This window comes from Sinocyclocheilus rhinocerous, unplaced genomic scaffold (genome assembly GCF_001515625.1).
Source record: "Sinocyclocheilus rhinocerous isolate Xijiao unplaced genomic scaffold, SAMN03320098_v1.1 scaffold299, whole genome shotgun sequence".
In the NCBI taxonomy this organism is placed as follows: domain Eukaryota; kingdom Metazoa; phylum Chordata; class Actinopteri; order Cypriniformes; family Cyprinidae; genus Sinocyclocheilus; species Sinocyclocheilus rhinocerous.
This window is the reverse complement of record NW_015652998.1, coordinates 2,676,616-2,704,179: the sequence shown is the minus strand read 5'-3', so window position 1 is coordinate 2,704,179 and position 27,564 is coordinate 2,676,616. Positions and strand designations below refer to the sequence as shown.

At 36.7% G+C, this 27,564-nt stretch overlaps 1 protein-coding gene across 1 annotated transcript in view; it reads left to right on the top strand.

Annotated features, from left to right (window-relative positions):
* Positions 1-27,564, top strand: part of LOC107715401 (neurexin-1-like) — a 422,466-nt gene that overhangs the window by 150,705 nt on the left and 244,197 nt on the right. The window contains exons 12-16 of the mRNA XM_016521533.1: positions 757-960; positions 3,354-3,380; positions 13,106-13,225; positions 14,797-15,178; positions 21,211-21,401. Of these exons, the coding sequence (XP_016377019.1) occupies positions 757-960; positions 3,354-3,380; positions 13,106-13,225; positions 14,797-15,178; positions 21,211-21,401 (924 nt within the window). The remainder of the gene's footprint in view (positions 1-756; positions 961-3,353; positions 3,381-13,105; positions 13,226-14,796; positions 15,179-21,210; positions 21,402-27,564) is intronic.

Sequence of the window (27,564 nt, the reverse complement as noted above, 5' to 3'; positions counted from 1 at the left end):
TTTAGCTGTATTCATCAGATCCCACCTGCCTAGACCTTTGTTTGCTATTGCTGTATCGTTTCTAACTCTCTCCTGCCCTCTGTTGTCTGTCATTAAGAATAGCAACTTGACCACACAATGTCCACTACAGACATGTCACAGGTGACTCAGCATAGGTGCACATACACTTGAAGCAATATTTTAATAGTTATATGTAGCGAATAATGTAAATATTATGCTAAAATTAGCATGTAGCATGATGGTAGCATGATATTTTGCTGATAATTATGTCTGCTTGGCTGATTAACAGAAGTTTATCTATATTTTCTATTATGTGGTTTTACTGATCTTTTGAGTAAAATCATGGAGTTGCATTGTAGTTTTATGCAAGGTTATTTTAATAAACTAAAACTAACCTGACTAAAATGAAAATAAAAATTAATAAAAACTATGTAGACACATTTAAAAAAAAACAGTAACCAAACAAAATTACAAAATACAACAAAGTTACTAAAATTAAAATGAAAAGTAAAAATCTAAAAACGTATATAACTCAAAATATATATAAAAAACAACCGTTTTTGAAGTATCTCAATAATGCTAAAATAACAAATTACTATTATTATTATTACTGATAATAATATTTTTAAATTTATATTTAATTTAAGTTATTTTCTTACTTATTTTAGACCACTTACAAATGTAAAAGCAACAGAAAAAGTCCTCATTTTTTAGACCTGTGTTTTCTGATTTACTCTCTTTTTTCTGCTCTCTCAGAGTCCGCAGTGCTGAGTTATGACGGCAGCATGTTTCTGAAGGTCCTGATGCCTCACGCCGTTCACACTGAGGCTGAGGACGTGTCTCTGCGCTTCATGTCGCAGAGGGCTTATGGTCTGCTCATGGCCACCACCTCCAAAGAGTCCGCCGACACCCTGCGCCTGGAGCTGGACGGGGGAAGGGTCAGACTCACCGTCAACCTAGGTAAACTTCCACTGCTGACCTCCGGTGTCGAGGCACTCCTAGAACAAGTGTGGGGTTCCTTCCAGAATGCATTTCACCTTCATTCCTCCATCTTTATCTCTTTCTCGTCTTCCTCTCTCACTGTCTCTCTTTCTTTCTTTCTTTCTTTCTTTCTCTCTCTCACCTGTGCAGCCTTCAATGGCTATATTTTCTGCAGCTTTCAGAGCAGACAGCCAGAGAGACCAACCCAGGTAGTTTGTCCTCAGAAGGCACATTGAGTCATAATAGGGGAGACAGAGGGGAAATTATATAATTTTCCTAAATTTTTCTACCTGCCATCTTTGGGTACAAGAAACATATGATCATAATAATATAATAGAATTAATATAATTAATATAAAATAATTTAATTTAATATTAACCACTATATTTCAAAGAGGAGCACATCTCAAAGCAATACTATTTGTGCTTAAATAATTTGACTAAAATATTAATCATTTTAGTCATCAGGAATAATATATATGCATTGAAAGTAAAAGTCTTAAATGGGAATGATATATATATATATATATACATACATATATATATATATATATATATATACACACATACATTTTTTCCCCAAAGTGATACAATTTTAATACATATTTTAAGTACATATTTTAATACAAATCTGTTATCAAGAAATAAAAGATAGAAGTTTAATTTCAAAGACTGTCAAAACTTTAGATGGGAAGACAATCACAGGGGGTTCAGGAAATTCTTTATACTCAAAGTGTAGTGATAAAAAGTAATCGAATCACATTTCTTTTTTTCAAGCAGAGAGAGAGCTTTACCAAGCATTCGCTGAATAAGTGTTGGCAGTCTAGCTTGTTTGTGATTGAAGAAATGTAATTGCCCCCTGATCTCTCCCACCATAAAAACCAAATAGTAATTCTTCTAAAGTCTCTCACTGCCCTTTCAGCTCAGGCTCCTGCTCTGACAGCAGACTGTGTCTGTTTGTACAGAAGATTACAGACAGTTCCAGTCCACAGGAGAGTGGAGTCTGAGCTAGTCTTCCTGTCTTAGAGCAGTGTGACGGTGAGACAGGTCCCTGGCTGTCTGTGGTCACTCTTCTGTAGCGGTTGACAGCTTGAGAGTTCACCACAGCCAAGACTGCTCGCACTGTTCCGCAGGACGTTATTACCTCTCTTTAGTCATATCATCAGCCTGCACAATGTTTTTTCTTTTTTGTTCAATAGAAAATAGGACATTTGGCGTGCAAAGGTTATTGGTAAATACTTTACCTTACTAATGCCAGTTAATATAACAAACAAACTTCAAATTATAATCTCAGAGATTCTTCTATAAAACAAAATTCTGTTTTATTTGTGATGATTTAAATGTGCTTTTAAATCATTACGTTTTCCAGTGAATGTGTCATTAGAATTTCTTTGCATTCTCTTCTTGTTTCTTGATTTAAACTTCATCTAAACTTTAAACTTTATTCATCTAAAATTTTAACTTTAGAGGCAAACATGCTCAGAGGTTGGAAAAAGTATATGCAGATACACTACCATTCAAAAGTTTGGGGTCAATTTAATTGTATTTACTATCTATCTATCTATCTATCTATCTGTCTGTCTGTCTGTCTGTGTCTGTATCTATCTTTTATATATATATATTTTTTATTTTAGTATTATTTAAAAAAAAAAAAAACTTTTATTCATCAAGGGTGCATTAAACTGATCAAGTTTTTAAAAAAAAATTAAATGCAGCCTTGGTGAGCATTAAAGAGACTTCTTTCAAAAACATTAAACAATCTTACCAAACCCAAACCTTTGAAGAGCTTGTACTTCATGAAATGGAAAAGCTTTTACCATATACAATATTCAGCTTTTTTGTTCCTCTGATTTAAAAAAAACGTTTTAAGCCATTTCAAAAGAAGCACATCAAGATACATCTCTCTCTATATATATATCTCTCAAACATTTTCAAAAGGCTGAGAAATATCGCTGTGTATATTTGTTTAGCTCTACCGCCCAGTCTATAGGTGAACTGTTTTATAAGCATGAGCTCTTGGCTGATGGTGCAGACTGCCCTTGCCTACAGTCATACTGGCACCACCCACATACAGGGAGGAGGCAAAGCACAGGCTAAATCCAATGTTTTGTCTGTATATTTATAAATTGCCAAATGCCACATATCTGGTCTTGGCATTTCACTTATTGGTTAGTTTATGTGCTGTCTCTCGTCCTGTGATTGTGGGGTGTGGGCCCTTGTAGAGGGGGCCATTCTGACTCTCACCTTGTCCCCGGATGGTTGACTCTATGCAATAATTGTTTGTTTGTCTGCAGATTGAACCTTGAAGGATGTGGTTTTGAATTTTAGTTTCTTTTCCTTTAAATCTCACCATCTCACTCTCTTTCCCACCAGATTGTATCGGGATAGACTGTAACCTTAGTAAGTGATTCTTTTATCTGCAATGCTATTTTTATCTCTTCTCTCTCTCATGCTCAGCCCCAATTCATCAAAAGTTTCTTCTCCTCCCTCGTAATCCTGTCTTCCTGCACCGTTAACACAGCTTTTCTTTTGAACATGTTCCCAGTTTGCATCCCTCTCTCTTTTTCCTCTCACTCTCCCTCCCCAACAACCCCCTCTCTCCCGTGTTCCCTCAATCTCAATCTCTTTTGTTCCGCAACATATGCAGATTTGCTGCGGTGTTTGAAATTAAGCATAACCATCCCAACAGTTTTCATTTCAACACCATATGTTTCTCACTGCTCCTCCAATTCTCTAGTCTGTTTAATGTTCCTGTGGGACTCTGTTACATAAGGAAAATACGATAATAAACCATATAATAAAAGAAGAAATCTTCATTTGCCAAATCAGGCGTGAGGTTGAACATTGCCTGTATTTGAGCGGTGTTACATCCATGCATATGTGTTGGGAAACGATGCAATCCTCAGTATTAGCAGTGCAGTGATGCTGAAGGTAAGTAGTATAAATCGGATGTATGAGACAAAAGGACCTCAGGTTGTATTTTGTGTGTGTGTGTGTGTGTGTGTGTGTGTGTATTTAGCTATAGTTTGTGAACAAACCTTTGGGGAAATTTAGGATGTCCTCATTTGGAAAAACAATTTGTAAAAAAAATTAAATTATATATAGGCTGGTCAGTAGTATTGTTTATTGTAATTATTCTGTCTACACCAAAAAAAAGAGAAACAAACTGTTTTCACAATTAATTACAATGAAACCGCATGTAACACATTGAATTAAATGTGAAATGTAGAAAGTAGAAAGACTGAAATAGTATTTTCTTGTAAAACATACTCCAATATTCTGTTTTATTTACAACAAAACCATTTTTGCAGTGTATCTGTCTGTCTGTATCTTTTATTTTTATTTATTCATTTGGGTTTATTGATCCTACTTGCAGATTAGTTTACAGTTTCCCAAGGAAAAAAAAAATCTAAAAATACGCTACCATTCAAGTGTTTGAAAAGTCTCTTTTGCTCACCAAAGTTGCATTTATTTGATCAAGAATACAGTAGAAAGTAATACTTTGAAATATTATTACAATTAAATGAACTAATTTGGTAACACTTTGTTTTACAGTGTCATTGTTACACATTACATGTACTTCATAGAGTAATAACAAAAATTATGCATAATTACGTGCAATAACGTAACCCTATTGTAAGTACTTGTTATTAATTAATATTACTCGGTACTTAAATGTATAATTATGCTGTAAACTTGGGATTACTATTTTAATATATTTTAATATGTCATTTATTGCTGTGATGCAAAGCTGAATTTTCAGCAGTCATTACTTAAGTCTTCAGTGTCACATGATCCTTCAGAAATCATTCAAACACGCTGAAACATTTCTTTTTATTGTCAGTATTGAAAACAGTGCTGCCTAATATTTTTTAATTGACACCGATTTCTTTGTTTCTTTTTTTTCTTCATGATGAGTAGAAAGTTCAAAAGTGATATGCCTTTCAATTTAATTGTATTAAAAATCTTTACTGTCACCTTTTGATTAATGCATCCTTGCTGAATAAAAATATTACTTTCTTTAAAATGGTAGTGTATGTATTTGGTAAATTGCTGTGGTATGTAGGAGGGACAAAAATAGATGCAAAAATAAACAAAATAAATGAAATGTTCTGGAATATGGTGCAATTGGTAGCTAAATGCTAAATAGCCAGATATTTCAGAAACATAATGTAGGATTTGTTAGTGTGTAGTAGTATGATGTCAGCTAATATTGGTACATTAATTCTTTACTTGGCTTTATACAGTAAGCAGTAGTATGTTCTCATTTCAATAACAGCAAAATGTTTGTGGATGTGCATTGTGTCTGTTTCATGAGGGACAAAAAATTATGAGGCTACAGTACGTGAATTCATCCTCTTTCCTTTGTTTGAGGATTAAAGCTTTTTCCATTTGCTTAAGATATTCTACACTACTAAAATGTATGCCACGTACAGTATTTACATCTCTCATTGTGAGATTTGTCTCTCTAGTACTTCATTAGTCATGAGGTAGTAGGTGTTTGTGCTTCAGGGCACGGTTCCCAAAAAGGCATGAACATCTTTTGTGCATTGGAAATTCTGACATGTTCACCATTCAAATGCGTCATCACAGATTTATTCATCTGTTATAATGACTCAACAAATTTGGATTTGTAGAATGTTTTTCATTATAAATGTTAAAATAATTCCAATGACAAACACAGATGTATAAGACTATGACGCATCATGTGCTGGTTTAAATAAACTGTAGAGGCATTACGCAGAGCTTTTAAGAAGTAAGTAGGCCCACACAGATGTTTTTAAAGTTCTACACATCCTGAGCTCCTTTGTTTTTGTCTATGAAATATTTGGCTTACTTCTATTATGTGTTAAGCTACCAGTTACACAGAATTTCACAGATTTCCCCAAGTTAAGCTCATTTCACTGCACTTGTGGCATAATGTTAATTTGGAGAATGCTTTCCATTGCTTTTTTTTTTAACAGTATAGCCACAAGATGTAAACAATGTTTTAACATGATATTAGTGTGAAAAAAATTGCTCACTAACCTTTGTTGTGGGCTTATTTACACTCGGCCATTTCATGCATTTTCTTTGATCGGATAGCTATCCGAATGTGAAAAGACCAGGTGTAAATGCCCTTCGGAACACATCCGAGATGGAAAAGGGCTCAAAATAAAGCTGTTAAAGGCTCCCGGTAACCAAGCATGTGCAAATTACCTTAAATGAAACTCACCGTTCGGCATCGCATCTTCAATCCACGGCATCTTCTCATGTTCAACAAACAGTCATCTACATTTACATTTAAAGTGGTGAACACTAAATTATTTGACCAGTGCTAATGATGCTCTATCATTGCTTCTATCAAGCATAAATAAATTAATTAGATAAATAGATAACATGGATAAATAAATAGAACATAGATAAATAAAATGCAGCACATATCTAATGTGAACTTTGATAAATTTGCACATAACGCTGGAACTGAAGATCGGATTTATATTCTTTTATTTGAGAAAATTCATTGCAAGTGTCAAATGTAAATAGGCCCCATGTAAAGACAGATATAGTTTTACAAGTTTATTGCCATGACAACATAACACCTAAAACCCCAAAACAATGGTAAAATGATGAGAACAATTTAATGGTTTTATCACGTTTTAACAAAACTATTGCATGCTTTTATAATATTTTTTCTGCTTCTGCTTTTAAATCCTTCAAACATTTATTTTCAGTGCCTTGCCATAACCTTTTTTAATTCTAATATTTTTGTTTCTAATTCTAATATTCTTTTTTAATAATTAAGTCTAAATTATGTAATATGTATTCTAAGACTTGGCTGTTACTATGTTTTAGCTCGGCTAAAGCACTGCAGGACTGAAACTTTCCTTTTTTTTTTTAAAAGAACAGAATCGCATGAATTCCACCACCAGGTGGCAACAAACACCATATTTTACAGCATCAGATTTAGTTTTACCTGAGTCTCAGGCTCTGCAAATGCTCAAGTGCCTTTTAAAGAACTGAATCTACGAATCATCTCTGTTTAGGGAGTGTAACATCCTTATCATCAAATACATTACAAACTATGGTAAATGCATTTGATGACACATATGGAGTTTTATGGCATGCCCACTATTTAGGATCTAAGAAACGATTTATCACACATAATGCTCATGGGGTGATGAATCTCTGCTTGGTCATATGTGGATAAGTACATTCATAATCAGATGAGCATGATAATTTTATATGTTAACCTGTGGAAGTGTTTCACAGTCCCCTCTACGCTCTCAATATTAACTCGATGGGTATGTCAAACATATTTAGACTGATGGAAGTTTTAATGACAGTAAAATGTTAATTGACTTTTAAATAGACAGAAATGCTGGTAGTTAAAGTAAATTATACCCAATTAGGGCCCTCTGCCATCTGTTGAAAGTCTTCTCACCATGATGTGCATTTTAAACAGTTTAGCACAGAGTAGTCATGAATACGAAGCAGATCCAGATGACGTTATCATTTAAAAATTACACATTAATGTTAAGTTAACATTAGGTTTTGATGAATAATTGACATTTTCCAGTGCTTGAAGCTGTTCATCAAAGTTTGCTGTGAAGATCTGCATTATAACATTTTGCACTTATATATTGTTGCTCTTTTGTTAGTTTTGACTGCTTTTATTGTCCTCATTTGTAAGTCGCTTTGGATAAAAGCGTCTGCTAAATGACTAAATGTAAATGTATAACGGATGTTTCTTGGTATCTAGCGCTGTTCTAACTCGTGTTTGCTTACACACACAGGTTTGATTTGTACTTGAATCGTTTATGCTGTCGCAGTTTCATTCGAAATGCTGAGTAATACTAGGCCGAGCCGAAGCGACACGTGTGCTCTTAGATTTAAAAGCAGGGATGGGCAACGATTTAAATTTAATTAACAAGCTGCCAGAAGGTGTAGAACGACAACTTCCCTCTCTCTGCCTCCTGCTCGCTTATTCTGGGGTTTTTTTCAGAGCTGGAAGAGCTAATTAGAGGGATGATATGACATCGACTCAACTCCAATGCAAAGAATGTCACACATACCTGGTCGTTACGAGTTTTATTCCTAGGTATTTAATCTATAGTGCGATTTTGAGCTGCAAACAGATTGCCTACCAGATTAATACCAGCTGTTTTGCTTATATACGAAATCATCCGTGGAAGGTTTATTAGATTTCGAGTGCTACAACACCCCTACAAATAGGCTGACGTTGTTCCTCGGAGGGTCTGTTGACTCCAGCAGAGCCAATTAGAGTAGCCAGCAGTGCAGTCTGAGGGGCTTTGAACCACCATGTCAGGCACTAGCCGCTTCGCATGATGAAGGCTGAGGCAGCTGCATCGGCCTGACCCATTTTTCTATGCGCACCCCAGGCGCCTCTGAGCACGCGCCAACCGGGGCCGCTGCGGGTCGGCAGCTGGCGCTTCTCAAAAGCGTTACTTTAGCATATTATCGGCAAACATTCACCGCTGCTGATTGTGGGACTCTTGAGGTCTGTGAGGGATTTGGTGTGTGTGTACTGTCACTTTAAACCTGTGTACCGAGGCACAGTACGGTTTTGTTCCTCGGTCATAAAACTCCTGAGCCTGTAAGATGATTATACACATGCCCAGGGCCAATTCAATTTAATTTCAATTCAGTTTAAGTATAATGCGTTTGTCTCATGTTACACACAAATGCTCAGACGTTCACCAGTCACTCTGTTATAATGAGGAGAACTGCTTCAATTGTGTTTTTTCCCCCTTTTTACTATTGAAGCAATGTTTTTAAAACACCGAATCAATGTGGTTTGTATCTGTAAGTGACATGTAAAGGAGAATACAATAATGTTTTATATGGAAGTTTAGATAATAGCAGAACTGAACTGGCAGCTGCAGATGAAAAATAGCTTTTAGTAATCACACATACTGTAGGCGGTGATGTGATGATGGTCTAGGTTCAGCTGTTGGGAAAATCCATACGAATCAACGAAGAAAACAGGTTAGTTAAAAGGATAGGAAATTACTTGATTTAGATGAGCTATTTAGATGAAACCAAACATGCATAAACATGCATAACATTGCTTTTGAGTTTAGTTGTCAGATGAATTAGCTTTTAGTTGCAGATATTTCCCAATAGATTCTACTGTATATTGTATGTGGCATCTTTCTCAAATGACTGTTGTCTGCTGAAAGAAGTTAGAATAATGTCCCTCTTAGACATAAACCAATAGTATCCATAATGGCCATACACATTAAAATGAAACATATAATTGTGTAGGTCATTTGAGTGGTCAATACATTGTTCCAGGCATAACATACATGATATGGTAACAGTTCTCATGTGAAACACCAATTTTATCAATATAATTATCATTGCTGATAAAATATCAAATGAAAATGATCAAATAATGATTATATATACAACCGCAATTCCAATAAAGTTGGGACATTTTGTTAAATGCAATCGAGAATCAAGAATCTGTGATTGATTCTCTTTAACCTTTGTTTAATTGACAAAAGTACAAAGAACAGATTTCCACTGTTTTCACTGACCAACTTAATTGTATTTTGTAAATATAAACAAATTTTGATTTTGATGGCTGCAACACACTCCAAAAAAGTTGGGACAGAGGCATGTTTAACACTGTGTCACATCAACTGTCCTTTTAATTACAATGTTTAATCGTTTGAGATTTGAGGATACTAATTGTTAAAGTTTTGCATGCAGAATTTTTGTCCAGTCTTGCTTGATACAAGACTTCAGCTGCTCATCAGTCCATAGTCATTATTGTCTGATTCTCCTTTTCATGACTGGTCATACATTTTCAATAGGAGACCGATCTGCTGGGCAGTCAGTCACATCCACATCTGTCTGTGAAACCACGCTGTTGTAACACATGCAGAATGACACTTGGCATTCTTGATCTAATAACCATGGACTTCCCATGAAAGGCGTCATCATGATGGCAGTATATGTCTCTGTACAATCCCAATATATGCCTCCTTGCCAATTGTACCTTCGCACAGATGCCAGTCACCCATGCCATTTGCTCTGCTGCACTGCACCCCATACCATGAGAGAAGTTTTGCATCTTTCGCTGATGAAAGTCTGGATAGTCCTCAGCGTCCATTTTTCCAAGAAACAAGTTTAAATGTGGACTCATCTGACCACAGCACACATTTCCGCTGTCTTTTTAACTGTCTGAGATGAGCTCTGGCCCAGAGAACCCTGCGGCATCACTGCATAGAATTGATGTATAGCTTTCTCCTTGCGTAACAGAGATTCAAGTTGCATTTATTGATGCAGTGGCAGACTGTGATAAGTGAAAACGGTTTACAAAAGTACTCCTGAGCCCATGTGGCTATATTTAACACAGCAGCATGACAGTTTCTTATGCAATGCCATCTGAGGGCTCAAAGGTCATGCACATTTAATTGAGGTTTCCTGCTTTGCCCTACACAGACTGAGATTTCTCTGGATTCCCTGAATCTTTTCACAATATTATGTATGGTAGTTGGAAAGACTTAAATTCTTTGCGAGTTTGCTTTGAGAAATGTGATTTTTGCCACAAAGTGATGAGCTATGATCCAGCTTTGCCCCGCAAAGACTGAGATGCTCCTTTTATACCCAAACCTGATACCCTCACCTATTACCAATACAACTGCTAACTGAACTGTTTCAAAATAGTTTAATTTGGATATTCTATAACCTTTTCACTTTTATTTTGCCTCTGTCCCAACTTTTTTGGACTGTGTTACAGCCATCAAAATCTAAATTTGTTTATATTTGCAAAATACATTTAAGTTGGTCAGTGAAAACTTTGGAAATCTTTTCTTTGTACTTTCGTCAATTAAATAAAAGTTAAAGAGAATTAACAGATTCTTGATTTTATTGCATTTTACAAAACGTCCCAACTTTTCTGGAATTGGGTTTGTATACACAGCACACACACTACAGTTCAAATGTGTGGACACAGTAAGATTTATCTTTATTTTATTCAGCAAAGATGCATTAAATAAACCAGTAGAAAAAGTAAAGACTTTTATGTTTCAAAAGTTTTTTATTTCAAAGAATCTTGAAAAAAAAAATGTACACAGTGCACAGTTTCCTCAAAAAACACTAAGCAGAACAACTGTTTTCATCATTGATAATAAGAGTAACTATTATTTGAGCACCAAATTAGCAGATTAGAATGATTTCTGAAGGAAAATATGTATGTATGCATGTATGTATGTGTATAGAATAACAATATGGATCATATATTTAATATACCTGTTACGTACTTAGTGGAGAAGAGGAGAAAAGTATCCTCAACTGAGTTGATCACTTACATGTTCTGTTAAAAAACTAAAAAGGAAAATACATGATTGGTAGGAAACAGTAACCAGTTACATTTAAAAGTTAAAACTTATAGACATTTTAAGAATGAAATCATTCACCTATTGAGAGTGTGTTGACAGTCTGTGTAGCTGGATGGTTGAGCTGCAGAAAACCAATAATGAGTGACTTTGACATTTAAAGATTTGAAAAACAAAGGTAGGGATAAAGAACCCTAAATTCCAGGGGTGTGGACTCGAGTCACACAACTCGAGACTTGACTCGGACTCGAGTCCCAAATTTGATGACTTGCGACTCGACTCGACATAATTAAAGAAGACTTGAGACTAGACTTAGACTTTGACAGCAATGACTCGAGACTTGACTTGGACTTGAGCCCTGTGACTCGGAAAGACTTTATGATCAGATCAAAGTCGTTATAGACGAGTCCTTGCAGCGTGCTTGCGCTTGACTGGCAATAAGCCAGAGACTGCGTTTAGGGAGCTCTATATATATAGGCTAGTATAAACGAATGGAGTAATAACACAGCTTACGACAAAAGAACCGAGATAAGAAAAAAAATAAAAATACATGATTCGTCTATAGCGATCTCCGCTCATGAAAAGCGCTGCCCTGCCCGTTTGATCGCCGCCCAGCAGACACACGGAGCGGGCATGAGAAACGAGAGGCGCGGCCGCGATCACTGGTGCTCGCCTCATCATCACCGTGACCGCTGCTGTTAAATATTCCTCACTTCTTCTGTTTGTCCGACACCGAGGTGCACCATGAGTGATGGATCCGCATCCCGCCACGACCCTCGCACTCTGCCAACTCGATGTGCTTTAATTTTCATTTTTATTTGTAATAAACACCTCTGAGACCTGTTTTTGTCAGATTTCCACTGTTTTTGTTCTATCAGTTACATATTTTAATTGCATGTGCATTTTATTTGATTTAAACCCCCATTAAGTTTAAAGTTAATCCATAATCGAGATTGCTTGTCCTATTTTGGCACAATCCCTAAATTGAACTTGAGTAGTTTTACTAAGGGCACCCATCTCACATGAAATTGAACTATGTCAAATATTCTACCTGCCTTCCTGATATAAATTACTATGAATTTGATATGGTAATTAATACTGAGACACTAATTTGGGCAAAGAGCACTAATGACTTGTTTAAGACTTGAATCTTAAAGTTGAGGACTTGCAACTCGACTTGGACTTGCCTGTCTTGACTCGGGACGTGACTTGGGACTTGTCTGTCTTGACTCGGGACTTGACTCGAGACTTACTTGTGACTTGCAAAACAATGACTTGGTCCCACCTCTGCTAAATTCTAACACAAAGAACCATTTCAGCATAAAAGAGTTCTTCATGATGATAATAGAGCTGTTACTATGTGTTAAAAAAACTTTTTTTTTTCGATGGTAGAATGTCAATACTGGTCCATATGTCTTAAAGAATACATTATATATACCCTATAGAGGCTCACAGAAAGAGTTAGCAGAACAGCATATGTGTGTGTCACATATGTTTTGATATGGTATCTATGTTTTGTGTTGGCGCCTGGTTGTGTGAAATGTAAATGAGCACGTTTGAATGTGTAGGTATGCTCATGAGTGTCAGTATGTGTGTGTGCACTCACTCTGGAAATGTTTGAGTTTGTAGATACATCCTGTCAGTTCACCGTGACTTTGTGTCTGTATTTGTATGTGTGTGTGAAGTGAGAGCACCAGGCCTGTGAGGTAGACTGTGCTGTATTGATAAGACAGGAAGCTTGCAGCGGTGTGTGACTTTGGCCCTCTCTCTCTGCAGGTAAAGGACCGGAGACTCTGTTCGCAGGGCATAAGCTGAATGACAATGAGTGGCACTCTGTGAAGGTGGTGCGCCGTGGGAAGAGCCTGCAACTCTCTGTTGACAATGTGACCGTGGAGGGTGAGAGAAAGACCTCACACTCACTGTATATGTACTGTATAAGGACACACGGACAGTTATTACAGTTATAATCGAGCTTCAGTGTGCTCTTGCGCAGTCTTAATCTGTATGTCCAAGTATACTCTACCATTCAAAAGTTTGGGGTCAGTAAGATTATTATTATTTTTTAAATAAATAGTTATTATTACTCAATAGTGGCTGTAAAGATGTTTCTAATGTTACAAAAGATTTATTCTTTTTTCAAATAAAAACCATTCTTTTGAACTTTCTGTTCATCAATGAATCTTGAAAAAAGTAAGATTGTTATTGAAGAAAATTAACACTTTTCTTAATACGTTAATCAAGTAGTGAGAGTAAAGACATTTTTAATGTTACAAAAGATTCATATATCAAATACAAACTGTTCTTCTAAACTTTCTATTCATCAAAGAATCCTGAAAAAAAATTTTTTTTGAAAGACATTAATACTTTTATTCTGCAAGGGTACATTAAATTGATTAGAAGTCACAGTAAAGACCTTTATATTGTTATAAAAATAAATATTTCTGATAAAAGCTGTTCTTTGGAACTTTTTAATTCATCAAAGACATTGATAATAATAATAAGAAATGTTTCTTAAGCATCAAATTAGCATATTAGAATGATTTCTGAAAGATTGTGTAACACTGAAGACTGGAGTAATGGCTGCTGAAAGCGTTGCCATCACATCAATAAATTACATTTAAAATATATAAAAATATAATTGTTTTAATAATAATTACAATATTACCGTTTTACTGTATTTTTGATCAAATAAATCCAGCTTTGGTGAGCATAAGAGACTTCTTTCATAAACATTAAAAAATTGTACCAACCCCAAACATTTGGTAGTACACGTAAGGGCTTTTCACACTAGTTAACCCACAATAGGGTTCACAATAATTAACCCAGGGTTTCATAACCCCGGGTAAAAAGCGGTGTTTAGAATGATCATACCCCAGGGTTAAGAGCAGTGTGAAAAGTCCAATAATGCAATGCACGTTTCAGCATTTCAGACATTTTGTTGACATTTTGTCGATTGCAGGGTGGCCCCGCCCACTGTGAAACTAGGAAATCTAATTGGTCTAAAATAGATTTGTGAATGAATCTTTTCAGACTGCTTTTGTGAAATGAATCATCCAATCCATTCACAAAATTTGACTCAAAAGAATAGTTTGCTCAGAAATCGCTATTTCTATAATGACCCAAGATTTTCAGTGAATAACGACTTAAATTTTATTACAATTCTCACAGAATGTTATCATATGGATTTTCACGTTCAGTGTACATAGACTTGCTTGACACTTAAAACTTGCCACATCATGCCTAGTTATTCATTTATCGTTGTGTCGACAACTGAAAGATTATATGTAGTACAGTTGTACAGGTTTAGATTCATCTTGCACACTGCAAGTTCAGCATTACCGTACATCCAACTCTGAATTGAACATCAAAAGCTGTACTTGCCTTGGGATGGGCTCAGGCAGCATGCCATTCCCTCATATCATCAGTTCCCAGACCTGACTAATCGAGCGTGTTTGGTTCCGCCACAGGCCAGATGAGCGGAGCACACACGCAGTTGGAGTTCCATCACATAGAGACGGGCATCATGACCGAGCGGCGCTTCATCGCAGTCATGCCTTCCAACTTCATCGGCCACCTGCAGGGCCTCTCTTTCAATGGCATGCCGTACCTAGACCAGTGCAAGAATGGTGACATCTCCTACTGTGAGCTCAATGCCCGCTTCGGCATGCGCCGCATCGTGGCAGATCCCGTCAGCTTCCGGAATCGAGCCAGCTATGTGTCGCTGTCCACCCTGCAGGCTTACGCCTCCATGCACCTCTTCTTCCAGTTCAAGACCACCAGTCCCGACGGTCTGATGCTGTTTAACTCTGGAGACGGCAGTGACTTTATCGTGATCGAGCTTGTGAAGGGGTGAGTGAGTGAAGAAAAAAAATAATTACGTTCCAACACCAAAGTTTGAATGACTTGCCATAGAGCCCCATGAAATTAAAATTAAAATTTGAATGTTGTTGCTTTTAGTTCATTTACAAAAAAAATCCCTTTTAGCAGATATATACATTTCACAATTGGAAGCAGATATATAATAATAAACAATTTTTTTCAGATTTCATTTTGATTTTAGTATGTTTTAATATTTTTGTTAGCTATATATTTTTTTACTTTTCAGTTTTGTTTAAGTAATATTAGTACTTCATCTTAAACTTTTTTTTTTTTTAATTTCAGTTAGTTGCAAAGGCAACATTTTTTTTTAACGTTTTTTAAGCTTACATTTTTATCTAACATTTATATTTTATTTTATTTCAGCTTTCAGTTAACAAAATGGTTTTTAATAATTTGTTTAACAATTATAACACTTTACAGTACAGTAGATTTACAGTATTTCTCTTCTGTGAAAACGTACAAAAAATATTCAAAAAAATACTCATATTCAAATAGTCATCTTGCAATACACAGATTTTTGTCCAATCAAATGCTCTTGAGTGAAAAAGCCCATCTTCCTTTAATAAAAAATAAATGTTCTGCCCAAATGTCCGGTAAGAAATGTGCTTAGAAAAGAAAACTGTGATCAGTTGATTTCATGTGGTCTTTAAATGGCTGAACTGTATGATTCAGCGTTTGACTCCGCCCTCTGCTGCTTCAAACCAATCAGAGTAAAAGCTCATTGAATAAAATTTGTTCATTATTAAATGACTTTTTGGAGTGCGTCACTATTGGCCATACTCATTGCTAAAAAAAAAAAACAGCATTAAGCTTTCAAATCCTATTAATAAAAGCCCTTTAATTAAAGTGTGAAGTTGAGATGGGAACTATAAAGAAGAGATGAGAATAGAAGATTTCTTAACATGACTGCACAAATAAGGAACTAGAAATTTCAGAAATAGGCAGGGTATTATGAAATGATAATAACATAGAGAACTACCTGATTGAGAAAAGAGAGAGAGATGAAATTAGAGTGCAATATAAAGTTAAGCCTTAGCTATAGGTGATGGAAAGCCTGAGGCCTGAGAGACAGAGAAAAAGACACCTTAGCAGAAAGCAAAGTTTCCTGAACTATTCTATGGCGCTACAGCAAAGGAAATGATATTATTCTCTAAATTTTTCGCTTTCCATCTAATTTGAATGTGATGAAAAAAAACTGTGTATTGTGAAATAATGCTAAGACAATACTTTCTCATATTGTGTAATCTTTGTTGGCTGCACTCAGAAACATACAGCATAACTAGTGTAGTCCGTTTCATAAACAAATTTGGTTCGTTTAATGAATTTCACAAGAAATTTACAGACTTTGTTGCAAAGTCTAGCGACCTGCCTTTTAAGGTGCCTTTAAAGGTAGGCATCTTATTTATGCTGCCTACTAAGACTCAATGTTTTGGCCAAAGGCAAACACAAAAGTATTTAACCCTTAAATGCATGAATGTTTCGCCAATCATTATTACATATTTGGGTCTTTAGCGACCCGGACCTATATATCCAGCACGGATGGATCTCTAACTGCTGCAATAGCAAAAAACTCTCTTGATATTTTAAGAACAATTAAAGAAGAATAAAAGCTTATTTCGTTACCTTTTGAAACTTAAAAGGGTTCAATTTGAGCAGATGATTTTACCATCGCTGTCATCGTCAGAGCGCACTTCCACAGTACATTCAGCATCTGCCTCATATTCACGATCTCAGCCATATTCTCAAAACAATTGTTTTCAATGACTTCATATTCAATATTTTGATCACTGGCAGCTTATTCACCACATCCAGTATTAAATGACAGCGACATTTATATTTCATTGTGTATAGTAATTGCTCTGCAGTAAAGCCATTCAAACCACTTCAATTTTTGCTGATAATATTGGTTTGTTTTATGTCTGCGTTAATTATAGGTGAAACGTCACGTCATCATTGTGTATCAAACAGTGCTACCTTGAGGGAAAAATATGCATTGCACATATTGAGTCATCAGATATTTAAATATAGTTGCGCTGGAAAAAATACTTACATATTTACATACCTCGGGTCTCTAGCAACCCTATACACTTTTTACAAAAAATTAATCAGAAAACTGGCATTCTTTTATATTTTACTATTTTTTTCTTGTAATATTGTTTATAATTAATAGATTGAGGAATACTAAGAAAGTGGATGTCTAACTTAAAAAAATGAAGGAGGGAGAGGGTAGAGAATGATGTACCGGGTCGCTAAAACCCGAGGTATGCATATAAGGGTTACGTTTAAAGTTAATCCATTATTGAGATTTAAATCTGAGTTTAAAGTTATGTGCAACAGGATTAAAGTTAATCTTAAATATAACTTAAATCCGATCAAAATGATGGGTTAAAAATGTAAACCTGCTTATTTTATGCATTGCACATATTGAGTCATCAGATATGTAAATGTAGTTGCGCAGGAAAAAATACTTAGCCTACACATTTACATACCTCGGGTCTCTAGCAACCCTATACACTTTTTACAAAAAATTAATCAGAAAACTGGCATTCTTTTATATTTTACTATTATTTTCTTGTTATATTGTTTATAACTAATAGATTGAGGAATACTAAAAAAGTTGATGTCTAACTTAAAAAAATTAAGGAGGGAGAGGGTAGAGAATGATGTCCCGGGTCGCTAAAGACCCGAGGTATGCATTTAAGGGTTAAACCAGTATTTGTGTGTGCTGCTTAGTTTTGTGTATTGTGTTGTTAGTCAAGCTCTGCTGAAATTAAGGTGAGTTTGGAGCATGGAGTGTTCTAAATCAGTCACTTCAAAGGTTTCATTTCAGTTAGCATGCTTTCTTAGAAGTCAGCTGTCTATGTAGGCAGTATACAGCGAAACAACTCAAGTGGTTTTGGAACAGAGCTAGAATCAATTTGATGAATCCTTTACTGAATGAACTCACTGAATCTGACTCATTTTACTGAAACGTGATGTTCATATGCAGTTTTTTTTTTTTAATTAATATTTGAATTTTATTAAAAATAGTAAAAGTTAGCCCAATAATTAAATCTTTAAAACATTGCAGTATGCTACCAAATTCGCATTGTAATTTTTAGATCAGTTATTTGTTTGAATCGGGGTGGGTGGGATTCTGTAGGAACCACTGAGAGGAAGAAAAAGCCCTTGAGACTAAAAACTAGTCTTTTCTTATACTCTCCCACCCATGTGAAATTATAAATCCAGATATTGAGACATTCCAGTCTGACAGCTCAAAGTTCATCTTCAGTACATTACACAGATTGTTGGTGATCTCATCCTTCAGCACACAAACATCAGTCCCGGGAGAGTTAGAGCTCAAAGGCCTTTTCTGACAAAACTAACGCACAGTTGTTTCTGTAGGAGAGAGAGATGCTGATATCATTGCAGAAACTCCCAGAAGATACAGCAGATATACGAGGGATCACATGTAAGCAGCTAGCTACACACTTAAGAATATGAGAGACATCCAGATGAAGTTAAGCCACCACGCTAAACAACGGGTTTAAGTTTGCGATTAGTTAAGAGACATTACTTGGATGTGAATCATAGCCGTGGGAGGGTGAGTCAAGTCGCATTATAAGATTTGCACATTTGTCTCCTTGGCATTTAGTTAAAGGTACAAGGAGGAGGAGAATCGCTTGATGAATCATCACAGGATAGGGGCCATATTTAAATTTAAACAAATTCTGCATCAGTTGCTTTTGGTTATGCGTAAATGCTGATCGGTATCTGCTAGGAAGGAGCTCACCATGAGTTATTCATTGGCGTTCAGGCTTATGCCCGATGACTCTGAGGCGACTGTGTCTGCTCGTCAATCAAGAGCAATTTCAGAGGAATGATTGCATGGATTGCTATTCTAAGCCTCAGATACTGTAATCGGCTCACAAGAAAAGTGCAAATCCATTTCGAAAAGATAAAGTAAGCACTGGTGACATTGATGAAAAAAGAGCAGCTTTTAATCACATGTAATGTAAGTGTTATTTGATTAACGGTATTCTATTTATTGGCAGCCCACTCTGTTCCCAAGCCACATGCCAAAGCCGCCACGTGGGAGATCCGCAGTCTTGGATCAGATTTTTTTTTTTTTTTCCCACCAGCCTAGTAAAAGATTTTTCAGTTCAATCACACTGCTTATGCCAATCATAGCAGGTACAACAACCTGATTTGCTGTTTGAATTTTATTCCATTGGGCAAAAACGAATAGTGAAAAAGGGGAAAGTGCCTCAGATGTTTAACTTCCTCAGACGCAGTGGTCCAGAAAGTCAGTCATTCAGTAAGCAATTAGACAGCAGGTGGCCTTGCCTCTCACCGGAGTCTGCACAAGCATTTGAAATGAGAGAGCGCTAATGAGCACACTTTCTTTCTCTCTCTCTTTCTTTCTCTGCAGTATCTTGATGTATGAACTGTGAGCAACTACCAGCATTTGCAAATTCTAATGTTTATACAGTAGTTTGAATAAATATGAGCAGAGCACTGTATATCTCCATGGCCTCGTCGGTATCGAACACTCCTTTTTTTTGTTGTTTGAATAGAGTGCAAGAGTGTCTTAGTTCTGGCAGTATTTTTGCACATTTAGGCATTTCAGACCATTTTTCACTAAAGAGTTACAATGTAAGCCACACAAACAGCTCGGAGATGAATCACAGAATTATAACATAGCAAAAAAGTATTTGAAAAGCGGAAAAAAAGGTATAAGACATGTATTCAATGTCTTATGAGGGAACTACTGCTGTAGTTACTTTTGAGCTCTAATGCTGAAAATCCCCATTCTATCAGGAAAGATGATTTCCCATAAGGCATATTTCACTGCTAAACAACCCGAAGCTGACGTTAAGTCTTTCTTGAAAGATTTGGAAATTATCCAACCTAGGCTCATTGGAAAAACTTGCCTATGGTAACATTTCTGCTAAATGGTATTGCGGTACTACTTGTACGTTGCACGACACTTTCAAAGTGAAATGTCCAATGGCACTTAGTTTTAAACAGATGAATGTGAATCTGGCAAATTTTTATTATATTGGTGTTTGTACGCATCAGGGCAGTTTCTAATAGGTAATCTTACCACATATACTAAACCTTACTGTAAACAAAACATAATGTTAACAAAAGCAAAAGTGAGATACAAATACATTGCTGAAGCAACCGTGCTATTTTAGCTTGCTTCAATTCTTTGAGTTTTTTTATGGCCCTGTCCCAAATGGAACACTTCATGTGCACTTTCGTCTTGCGAACAAATAATGGCCACCGCGTGCGCGTGTCCGTTAAGTCCACGAGACCATATATATATATATATCAAATACTAGCTGATAACTGATATGATAGTGATATCTTGTGCATGACTAATATTGGCATATTAGTTATCAACCAAAGCACATTTGTCACTGACAAATGTGCAGATAAAATCTTCAAATTAAACAGATTATATGTGAAATGAAGTATACGCAAACAATTTCAAAGCAACAAAAATTCCTATATAATATATGGAGCTACAGTGCATTGAAGTTTAAGGGACATTTTCCTGAAGACTGTAAGCTGTTTACTGCGGCTGCACACAGAGTGTCTGACAGGATGGAAATCTGTCTGTGCCAGTATTTCAAGCCTTGTTATATTGATTTGGAAGCAAAAAGGCAGTATTGTCATCCTAAAGAGAGTTGCCTGATTCCACTGGGCTGTGTGATTGACAGTGGAACTGATGTAAGGGTGTCCCATTCGTCATTTTAGCATTCAAAAGGGTGCTCGCGAGTGCCCCCTTTGCGCCCTCGATGCGCACTTCTGCCGAGCCCTCACTGGGGCAAGCTCCGCAGCAGACTTCTACCCGACAGTCAAAGCGGCATTATGTCACGAAAGTGCGGACTCAGATGAAGACTGCGAGGGTTTAGGATGCGATTTGGAACAGGGCCTATCATGACTTGTGTCCTAAAGAGGGTTGCCTGATTCCACTGGGCTGTGTGATTGACAGTGGAACTGATGTATTGCAGGTACATCCATTATGTTTTTGACTTGGGCAATGGGCGGTCCCACATGAAGGGCAACTCCGACAAGCCGCTCAATGACAACCAGTGGCACAACGTGATGGTGTCCCGCGATGACAGCAACGTGCACATGCTCAAGATCGACTCCCGCACGGTCACGCAGCACTCCAATGGAGCCCGCAACCTGGACCTCAAAGGTATTTCCTCTCATCCACACTTTTCAGATTGCTTTACCATAAGAACTAATCCATAATAACGATTCCTTCAGTGAAAAAGTCCATCCCGTGTTGTGCTCTCACATCAAAATCTATTGACATATTTGTTTAGAATTGTTTTGAACTGCTTTTGCTTGTAAACAGTGCTTGATCTGTACATATTTCTCTCCTGTTAGCATTCAAAAGGGTGCTCGCGAGTGCCCCCTTTGCGCCCTCGATGCGCACTTCTGCCGAGCCCTCACTGGGGCAAGCTCCGCAGCAGACTTCTACCCGACAGTCAAAGCGGCATTATGTCACGAAAGTGCGGACTCAGATGAAGACTGCGAGGGTTTAGGATGCGATTTGGAACAGGGCCTATCATGACTTGTGTTTCACGGGACACGGTACCTAGCACTGCGCACCACATATACAAAGTTGTACCAGGTGAGCTACCAAGGAATTTTACTACGTTAAAAAAGCTATACATATGGAACTGGTTATGTGATGCACACGTCAAAATGTATTAGTTTACAAATGCACTATGGTGAAATTTTTCTACAGATCACAACGTGATGGTGTCCCGCGATGACAGCAACGTGCACATGCTCAAGATCGACTCCCGCACGGTCACGCAGCACTCCAATGGAGCCCGCAACCTGGACCTCAAAGGTATTTCCTCTCATCCACACTTTTCAGATTGCTTTACCATAAGAACTAATCCATAATAACGATTCCTTCAGTGAAAAAGTCCATCCCGTGTTGTGCTCTCACATCAAAATCTATTGACATATTTGTTTAGAATTGTTTTGAACTGCTTTTGCTTGTAAACAGTGCTTGATCTGTACATATTTCTCTCCTGATTCAGACGAGACAACGTCTCGAGACAACGTTGTGGATAGAGGACTATGTTTGCAATTAAAAATGTCTTAATGGATTTGTTTACTACAAAACACAACGCTTTTCGCTTTTTTTGTCCATACAATGCAAGTCAATGGTAATCAAAAGGATTTGGTTATCAGTATTCTTCATAATATATTTCACAGAAGAAGGAAAGTCATACAGGTTTGAAACGGCATTGAATGAATGATAATTTTCTATCACTTTTAACAGCCATTAAGAGTCACACTTCTGATTTTCATTTTAACAGATCTTTCTTCCATCATTACACACACTATGGTTGTTTAGGCTCAAGTTTTACGACTGTTATCAACTGTTATCTCATTCTTAGGTACGATTAGATACATATTTGCTGTTTTACACTCATCTTGAGTTTGATTTCAAACTCTTGCGTTCAACTTTGAGTATCTTTCCTGATGGGTATTTACACAGCTTCCAGCTCCTTGTTTAAATCATGTTGCTTCTGAAATCTACCTTCCAGTACTTCTCACCATTGCTATCGTTTTTCACTGTTTCGGCTGTAATTAGAAGAACAAAGAGCAGCGCCTACAGGGGAAAGAGAAAAAACAACAACAACATGCCACTGCATCATTTTTAATGCTTCCAAACCTTCTTTTGCTATCTTAAGCAGGTGTTGCTTGATGCTGGGCACAAAAACAAAAGTTTACTTCACATGAAATGTAGAAACATGAATCTTATGTATATTTAGTTCTTTTCTTGTGTGTTAAAATGAAATATTTTGATTGAAAAGACATCAGCAGCTATTGCCATAGCAATTTCTTAGACTTTTCTCCATTCTGAGTTTTCACTGGCATCTTTGTAGAAATCTTGGCAGGCAGTCCTTAGTTTTGTGTTTTAGTCGACACTAGAAGAAAACTGAGACAAGTTCACAAAAAGAAAACAGAAACCACTTTGTTTGTCAAGACCACATAATCTAACCACTGAAGTCAATGTAAGGAGAGTTTGTCAAGGTGTTTTTTACAGTGTCCGCTGCCTTTCTGAAAATGCTGATCGTCTAGTAATGTGGTAGATTGTAACAATTCCTGAAGTAAAATAAATAAATAAATAAATTAGACGTTTCGCTGTTCGATTTATTACTGTGTTGTGTCAGCAGAAGGAAAAGAATAGTTTGCAAGACCCTCAAAACTCTGTCTAGGTCAACAAGTCTTAAAAATATCAGACAATTTGTCCTTTTTAACTTTTAATGATGTGCTCTGTTGAGGTTGTAAAATGGCATGTGTTACAACTGCACAAAAATATTATTTATGAATTAAGTCAAATATTACTCAATAATAATAATAATAATGAATTAACATGTAGTAATTAGTGCCATTTGTTAAAAAAAATAATTCGTATAATAAGTAAGGAATAATTGACGACGGTCCATTGAATTATTAGAAAATAATGCACATCCGAGGTGGTGATGCGGCCATGACGCGAAGAGGAGTTATTTTCTAATAATTCAATGGCCCGGAGTCAATTATTCCACTTATACTACAGTTGCCACACCTCTAATATTGTTCAGATGATGTATTTCAAAACATTCGTCAGGCTTTTGTCCTTGTGTAGGATTAATTTCTTACACATCTCATCCCACACCTCCATTGCTAATTCCAAAACGTCATTTTAGACCTGTAACAGAGGCTTGAGCTGTTAATAGCAGACTAATGCAGTTATGACCAATGAAGTTATGAGAGAGAGAGAGAGATTAAGTGTGTGTGAGTTACTGGAGTCTGTGCGAGTTCGGCAGCAGCGTCTCTACTTATAGTGAAACTGTAAGTTCATCTGCTTCAAGAACGCCATTATTACCTTGTTGCTGAGAAATGACAAGAAGCTTTTAAGTTGCTAAACTATTTTGAAAATCATCAGAGCAGTGCTGACAACACATTTCTGTGCGGGTGTGTGAGTGTGTATATATATAAACACTCACAGGCCACTTTATTAGGTATACCTTGCTAGCAGTGGGTTGGGACCCCCTTTTGCTTTCGAAACTGCATTCAGAGATGCTCATCTGCAACTCGGTTGAAATGAGTGATTATTTGAGTTACTGTTGCCTATCAGCTTGGTCCAGTCTGGCCATTCTCCTCTGAATTCTGGCATCAACAAGGCATTTTCACCCACAGAAGTGCCACTCACTGGATATTTTCTCTTTTTCAGACCATTCTCCGTAATCTCCAGAGATAGTTGTGAGTGAAAATCCCAGTTGATCAGCAGTTTCTGAAATACTCAGTCCAGTCCGTCTGGCACCAACAGCCATGCCATGTTCAAAGTCACTTAAATCACATTTCTTTCCCATTCTGAAGCTCGGTTTGAACTTCAGCATATTGCCTAAATGCATTGAGTTGCTGGCATGTGATTGGCTGATTCAATATTTGTGTTAACGAGCAGTTGAACAGTTGTACATAATAAAGTAGCCGGTGACTGTGTATTGTATTATATTATATTATATTATATTATATTTAAAAAAATTATATATAAAAAATTTACATTTCAACACTATACACTACAGAATATCACTTTTTGGCTAAGTGCTCATGGTTCACTAACCATGATGCTCAGATAAAGACTGTGAAAAGGAAAAGTTTTAAAGCTTACAAAGTCTCCAGCACAAAAATCCAATTGTACATCAACATTTTGCTTTAAGTACAAGAGTAATAAATGCCAAATCAAATAAGGCCATAAAGTGCAAACTCCTTCTGTCAGGCTTCAAGGTCTTTTTTTATGTGGCCGCCCCAGAACAAGTCCTTTAAACATCAAAAGAGGAACTTCGCAGTACGTGTCAGTTGTAATTGTTCAAGCAATTATGCCGGAGAGAATGGAGAGTGGCGTAACAATCCCCAGGGTCCAGTGCTTTTCTGTGAAGTGTAAAATGAACATCCTCAGACAGGAAGGTGCTGAGATGTGGTGTTGTTTTCTGTGAAGGAGCCAGTGGAAAGTGACGCTTGACCTGTTATGTGTGTTGAAATGAGCATATGTGGAGAGCGCTCGTGACAAGCCACTTTCCATGCTGTCCGATAATTGAGTTTCTTTTTTTTTCTTTCTTTCTCAAGGAACTGCTATCCTGCCCCTGTAAATGTTTTCTGAAAATTTGTTTTATTGACTTGAATGAAATTGCTTTCCTGTTCCCCCTGGCGTAAGGAAAATCCAGGGTTTGCTATAAAATGTGAATGTCAATGAGTTTATTAATGAGCTGTTGGTGGCCAATTCAGTCGAGGCAAAGTTCTCCTAAACACACACACTTTTTTATGTCATGGTGAGAACCTAGCATTGGTAGTAAACGCTGAACAAATGATGCCTTAAATTATGCGGTTTGTTAAGGAGAGGTGTGCTATTACTTTTTTAAGCAATTAGATACACCGTTTTCGCCTGGAGGATGATAAAACTTGCATTTGAAGGAGAGATCCAAGCCATATCTAAAGACCAGGATATCATAGAGACTGTTCAGTTGGGTAAGCAAGCAACCACAAAGCAGCTTATAGCATTAAACAAAACACTGTAGCAACTACTGTTCTGGCAAACGGTAAAGCATCATCATCTCGCATCATTTCTCACATTTTCTTTAGAAAATGTCAACATTTAGTTGAGTTCCTTCTCTGTATTAGCTTATAAGTTAGCAAATTTCTATAGTCTACCCCAACCAAAACTTTTAAAATAATATTTCATTTAATTATATGTATTTTATTCAATTTTTAATTAATTAATTAATTTCTTTCTTTCTTGATTTATTTTATTTATATTGTTTTATTTATATTTATTTATTTTTAATTTAGGTTTTTCTATTTTTGTGCAGACATTTGGTCCCCAAAAATATAGCCCAAGTTGTTACAAATACACTATTATTAGTAACTACAAACCAAGTTTAACTTATTGAATAAATGTGTAACCCGTTGTTGCCTATTCCGCAATAGTTTTATTTATTTATTAGGTTTTTAAAAATTTTTTGGAGGCATTTGGTCCTTAAAACTATAGCTAAAGCTGACACAAATGCACACACATTACTATTAGTAGTTATTAGAGAAGTCAAGGGTTAATAAATACAATATTAATCAAGTTTATTTTAACAGTATGGTGTTGAGGGTGGTTGCCACAGCATTTAATTAAGTTGCTACGTGTTCTAGCTGGTAGCCAGGGTGTTTTAAATGGGTGCTAGTTTGTGTCTGTTATACTCTGGTCCATAGATATGTACTTGACCACCAGTTGGAAATTGGAAGTATGATCGCTTAGAAATTGTGTCTGTAGCAAAGATGGAGCAGAATTTAAATGCCAGAGCTGAATACTTCAGGTGTTGGTGATAGTGACCGCTAATGATCAACTGCTACTATATACTAGGAGTGATATTAAAGTGATACTTTTCCCCAGGTCCCCAACACGTGCTTATGGCAAGATGGGAAACTTTTATAGGAGCTTTAATCTGTCCGCTGGTCATGGAGCACAGCCAAAGGTGTTTCTTTTTCGTTTTCCCCCGTCTTTTCGTTTTTATCCAGCAGGGATATTGCTTCGTCATTACTCAACAGAGACACATGACTGGAGATGTCATTTTTACAATCTCCCTGCAATTCCTTCATATGAAAGCAATTGATTTTCCTCCCTTTCGCTCACAAAAGAAGCTCCGCTCTCCCACTGCCCAGCCATCCATTGAATGACTAATGAAAAAAACTATTGGGTGTATAATTGAATATTGTGATTGAAGTCTGCTTAATATTCTTTGCATAACAGTGAGACATACAGAGCTAATAACCATGCATGGGCTATTCTGTGTGAAGCAGAGTGAGCTTTTCTTCTCTGAGCATAGCGCAGGATTCTGTACTGTGGGCTGGGATTTATTGTGAGGAAGTTTATTTTGTATTACTATTATTATTATTATTATTATTATTTTTATTTTTTTAAGCTTGCCCTAATGGTTAGCCCATGTCCTCCAGAGACACTGAGCCTTCATCCAGTCTGATACCAATATGTTTTCTTTCCTTAAACCTTTCCTCTCTGTTCTCTACTTTCTCTACTTGAATATTCTTGAATGATCAAGAATATTATTGTCAAGAATCCGGTCCGTGGCCTTCCGGCCGATTGCCACCAGAGGTCGCTCTCCCATTACATTGACTCTCACACCACACAGACTGTTACACATCACCCTGGACTGCATTTCCCATCAACCATTGCACTGATTACACACACACAGCTGAATGCACTGATCTCTCACACACACAGCTGAATCCAATCAGACATGCTACATAAGCCATGGACTTCCTCTCTCTCACTGCCGAGTATTGTT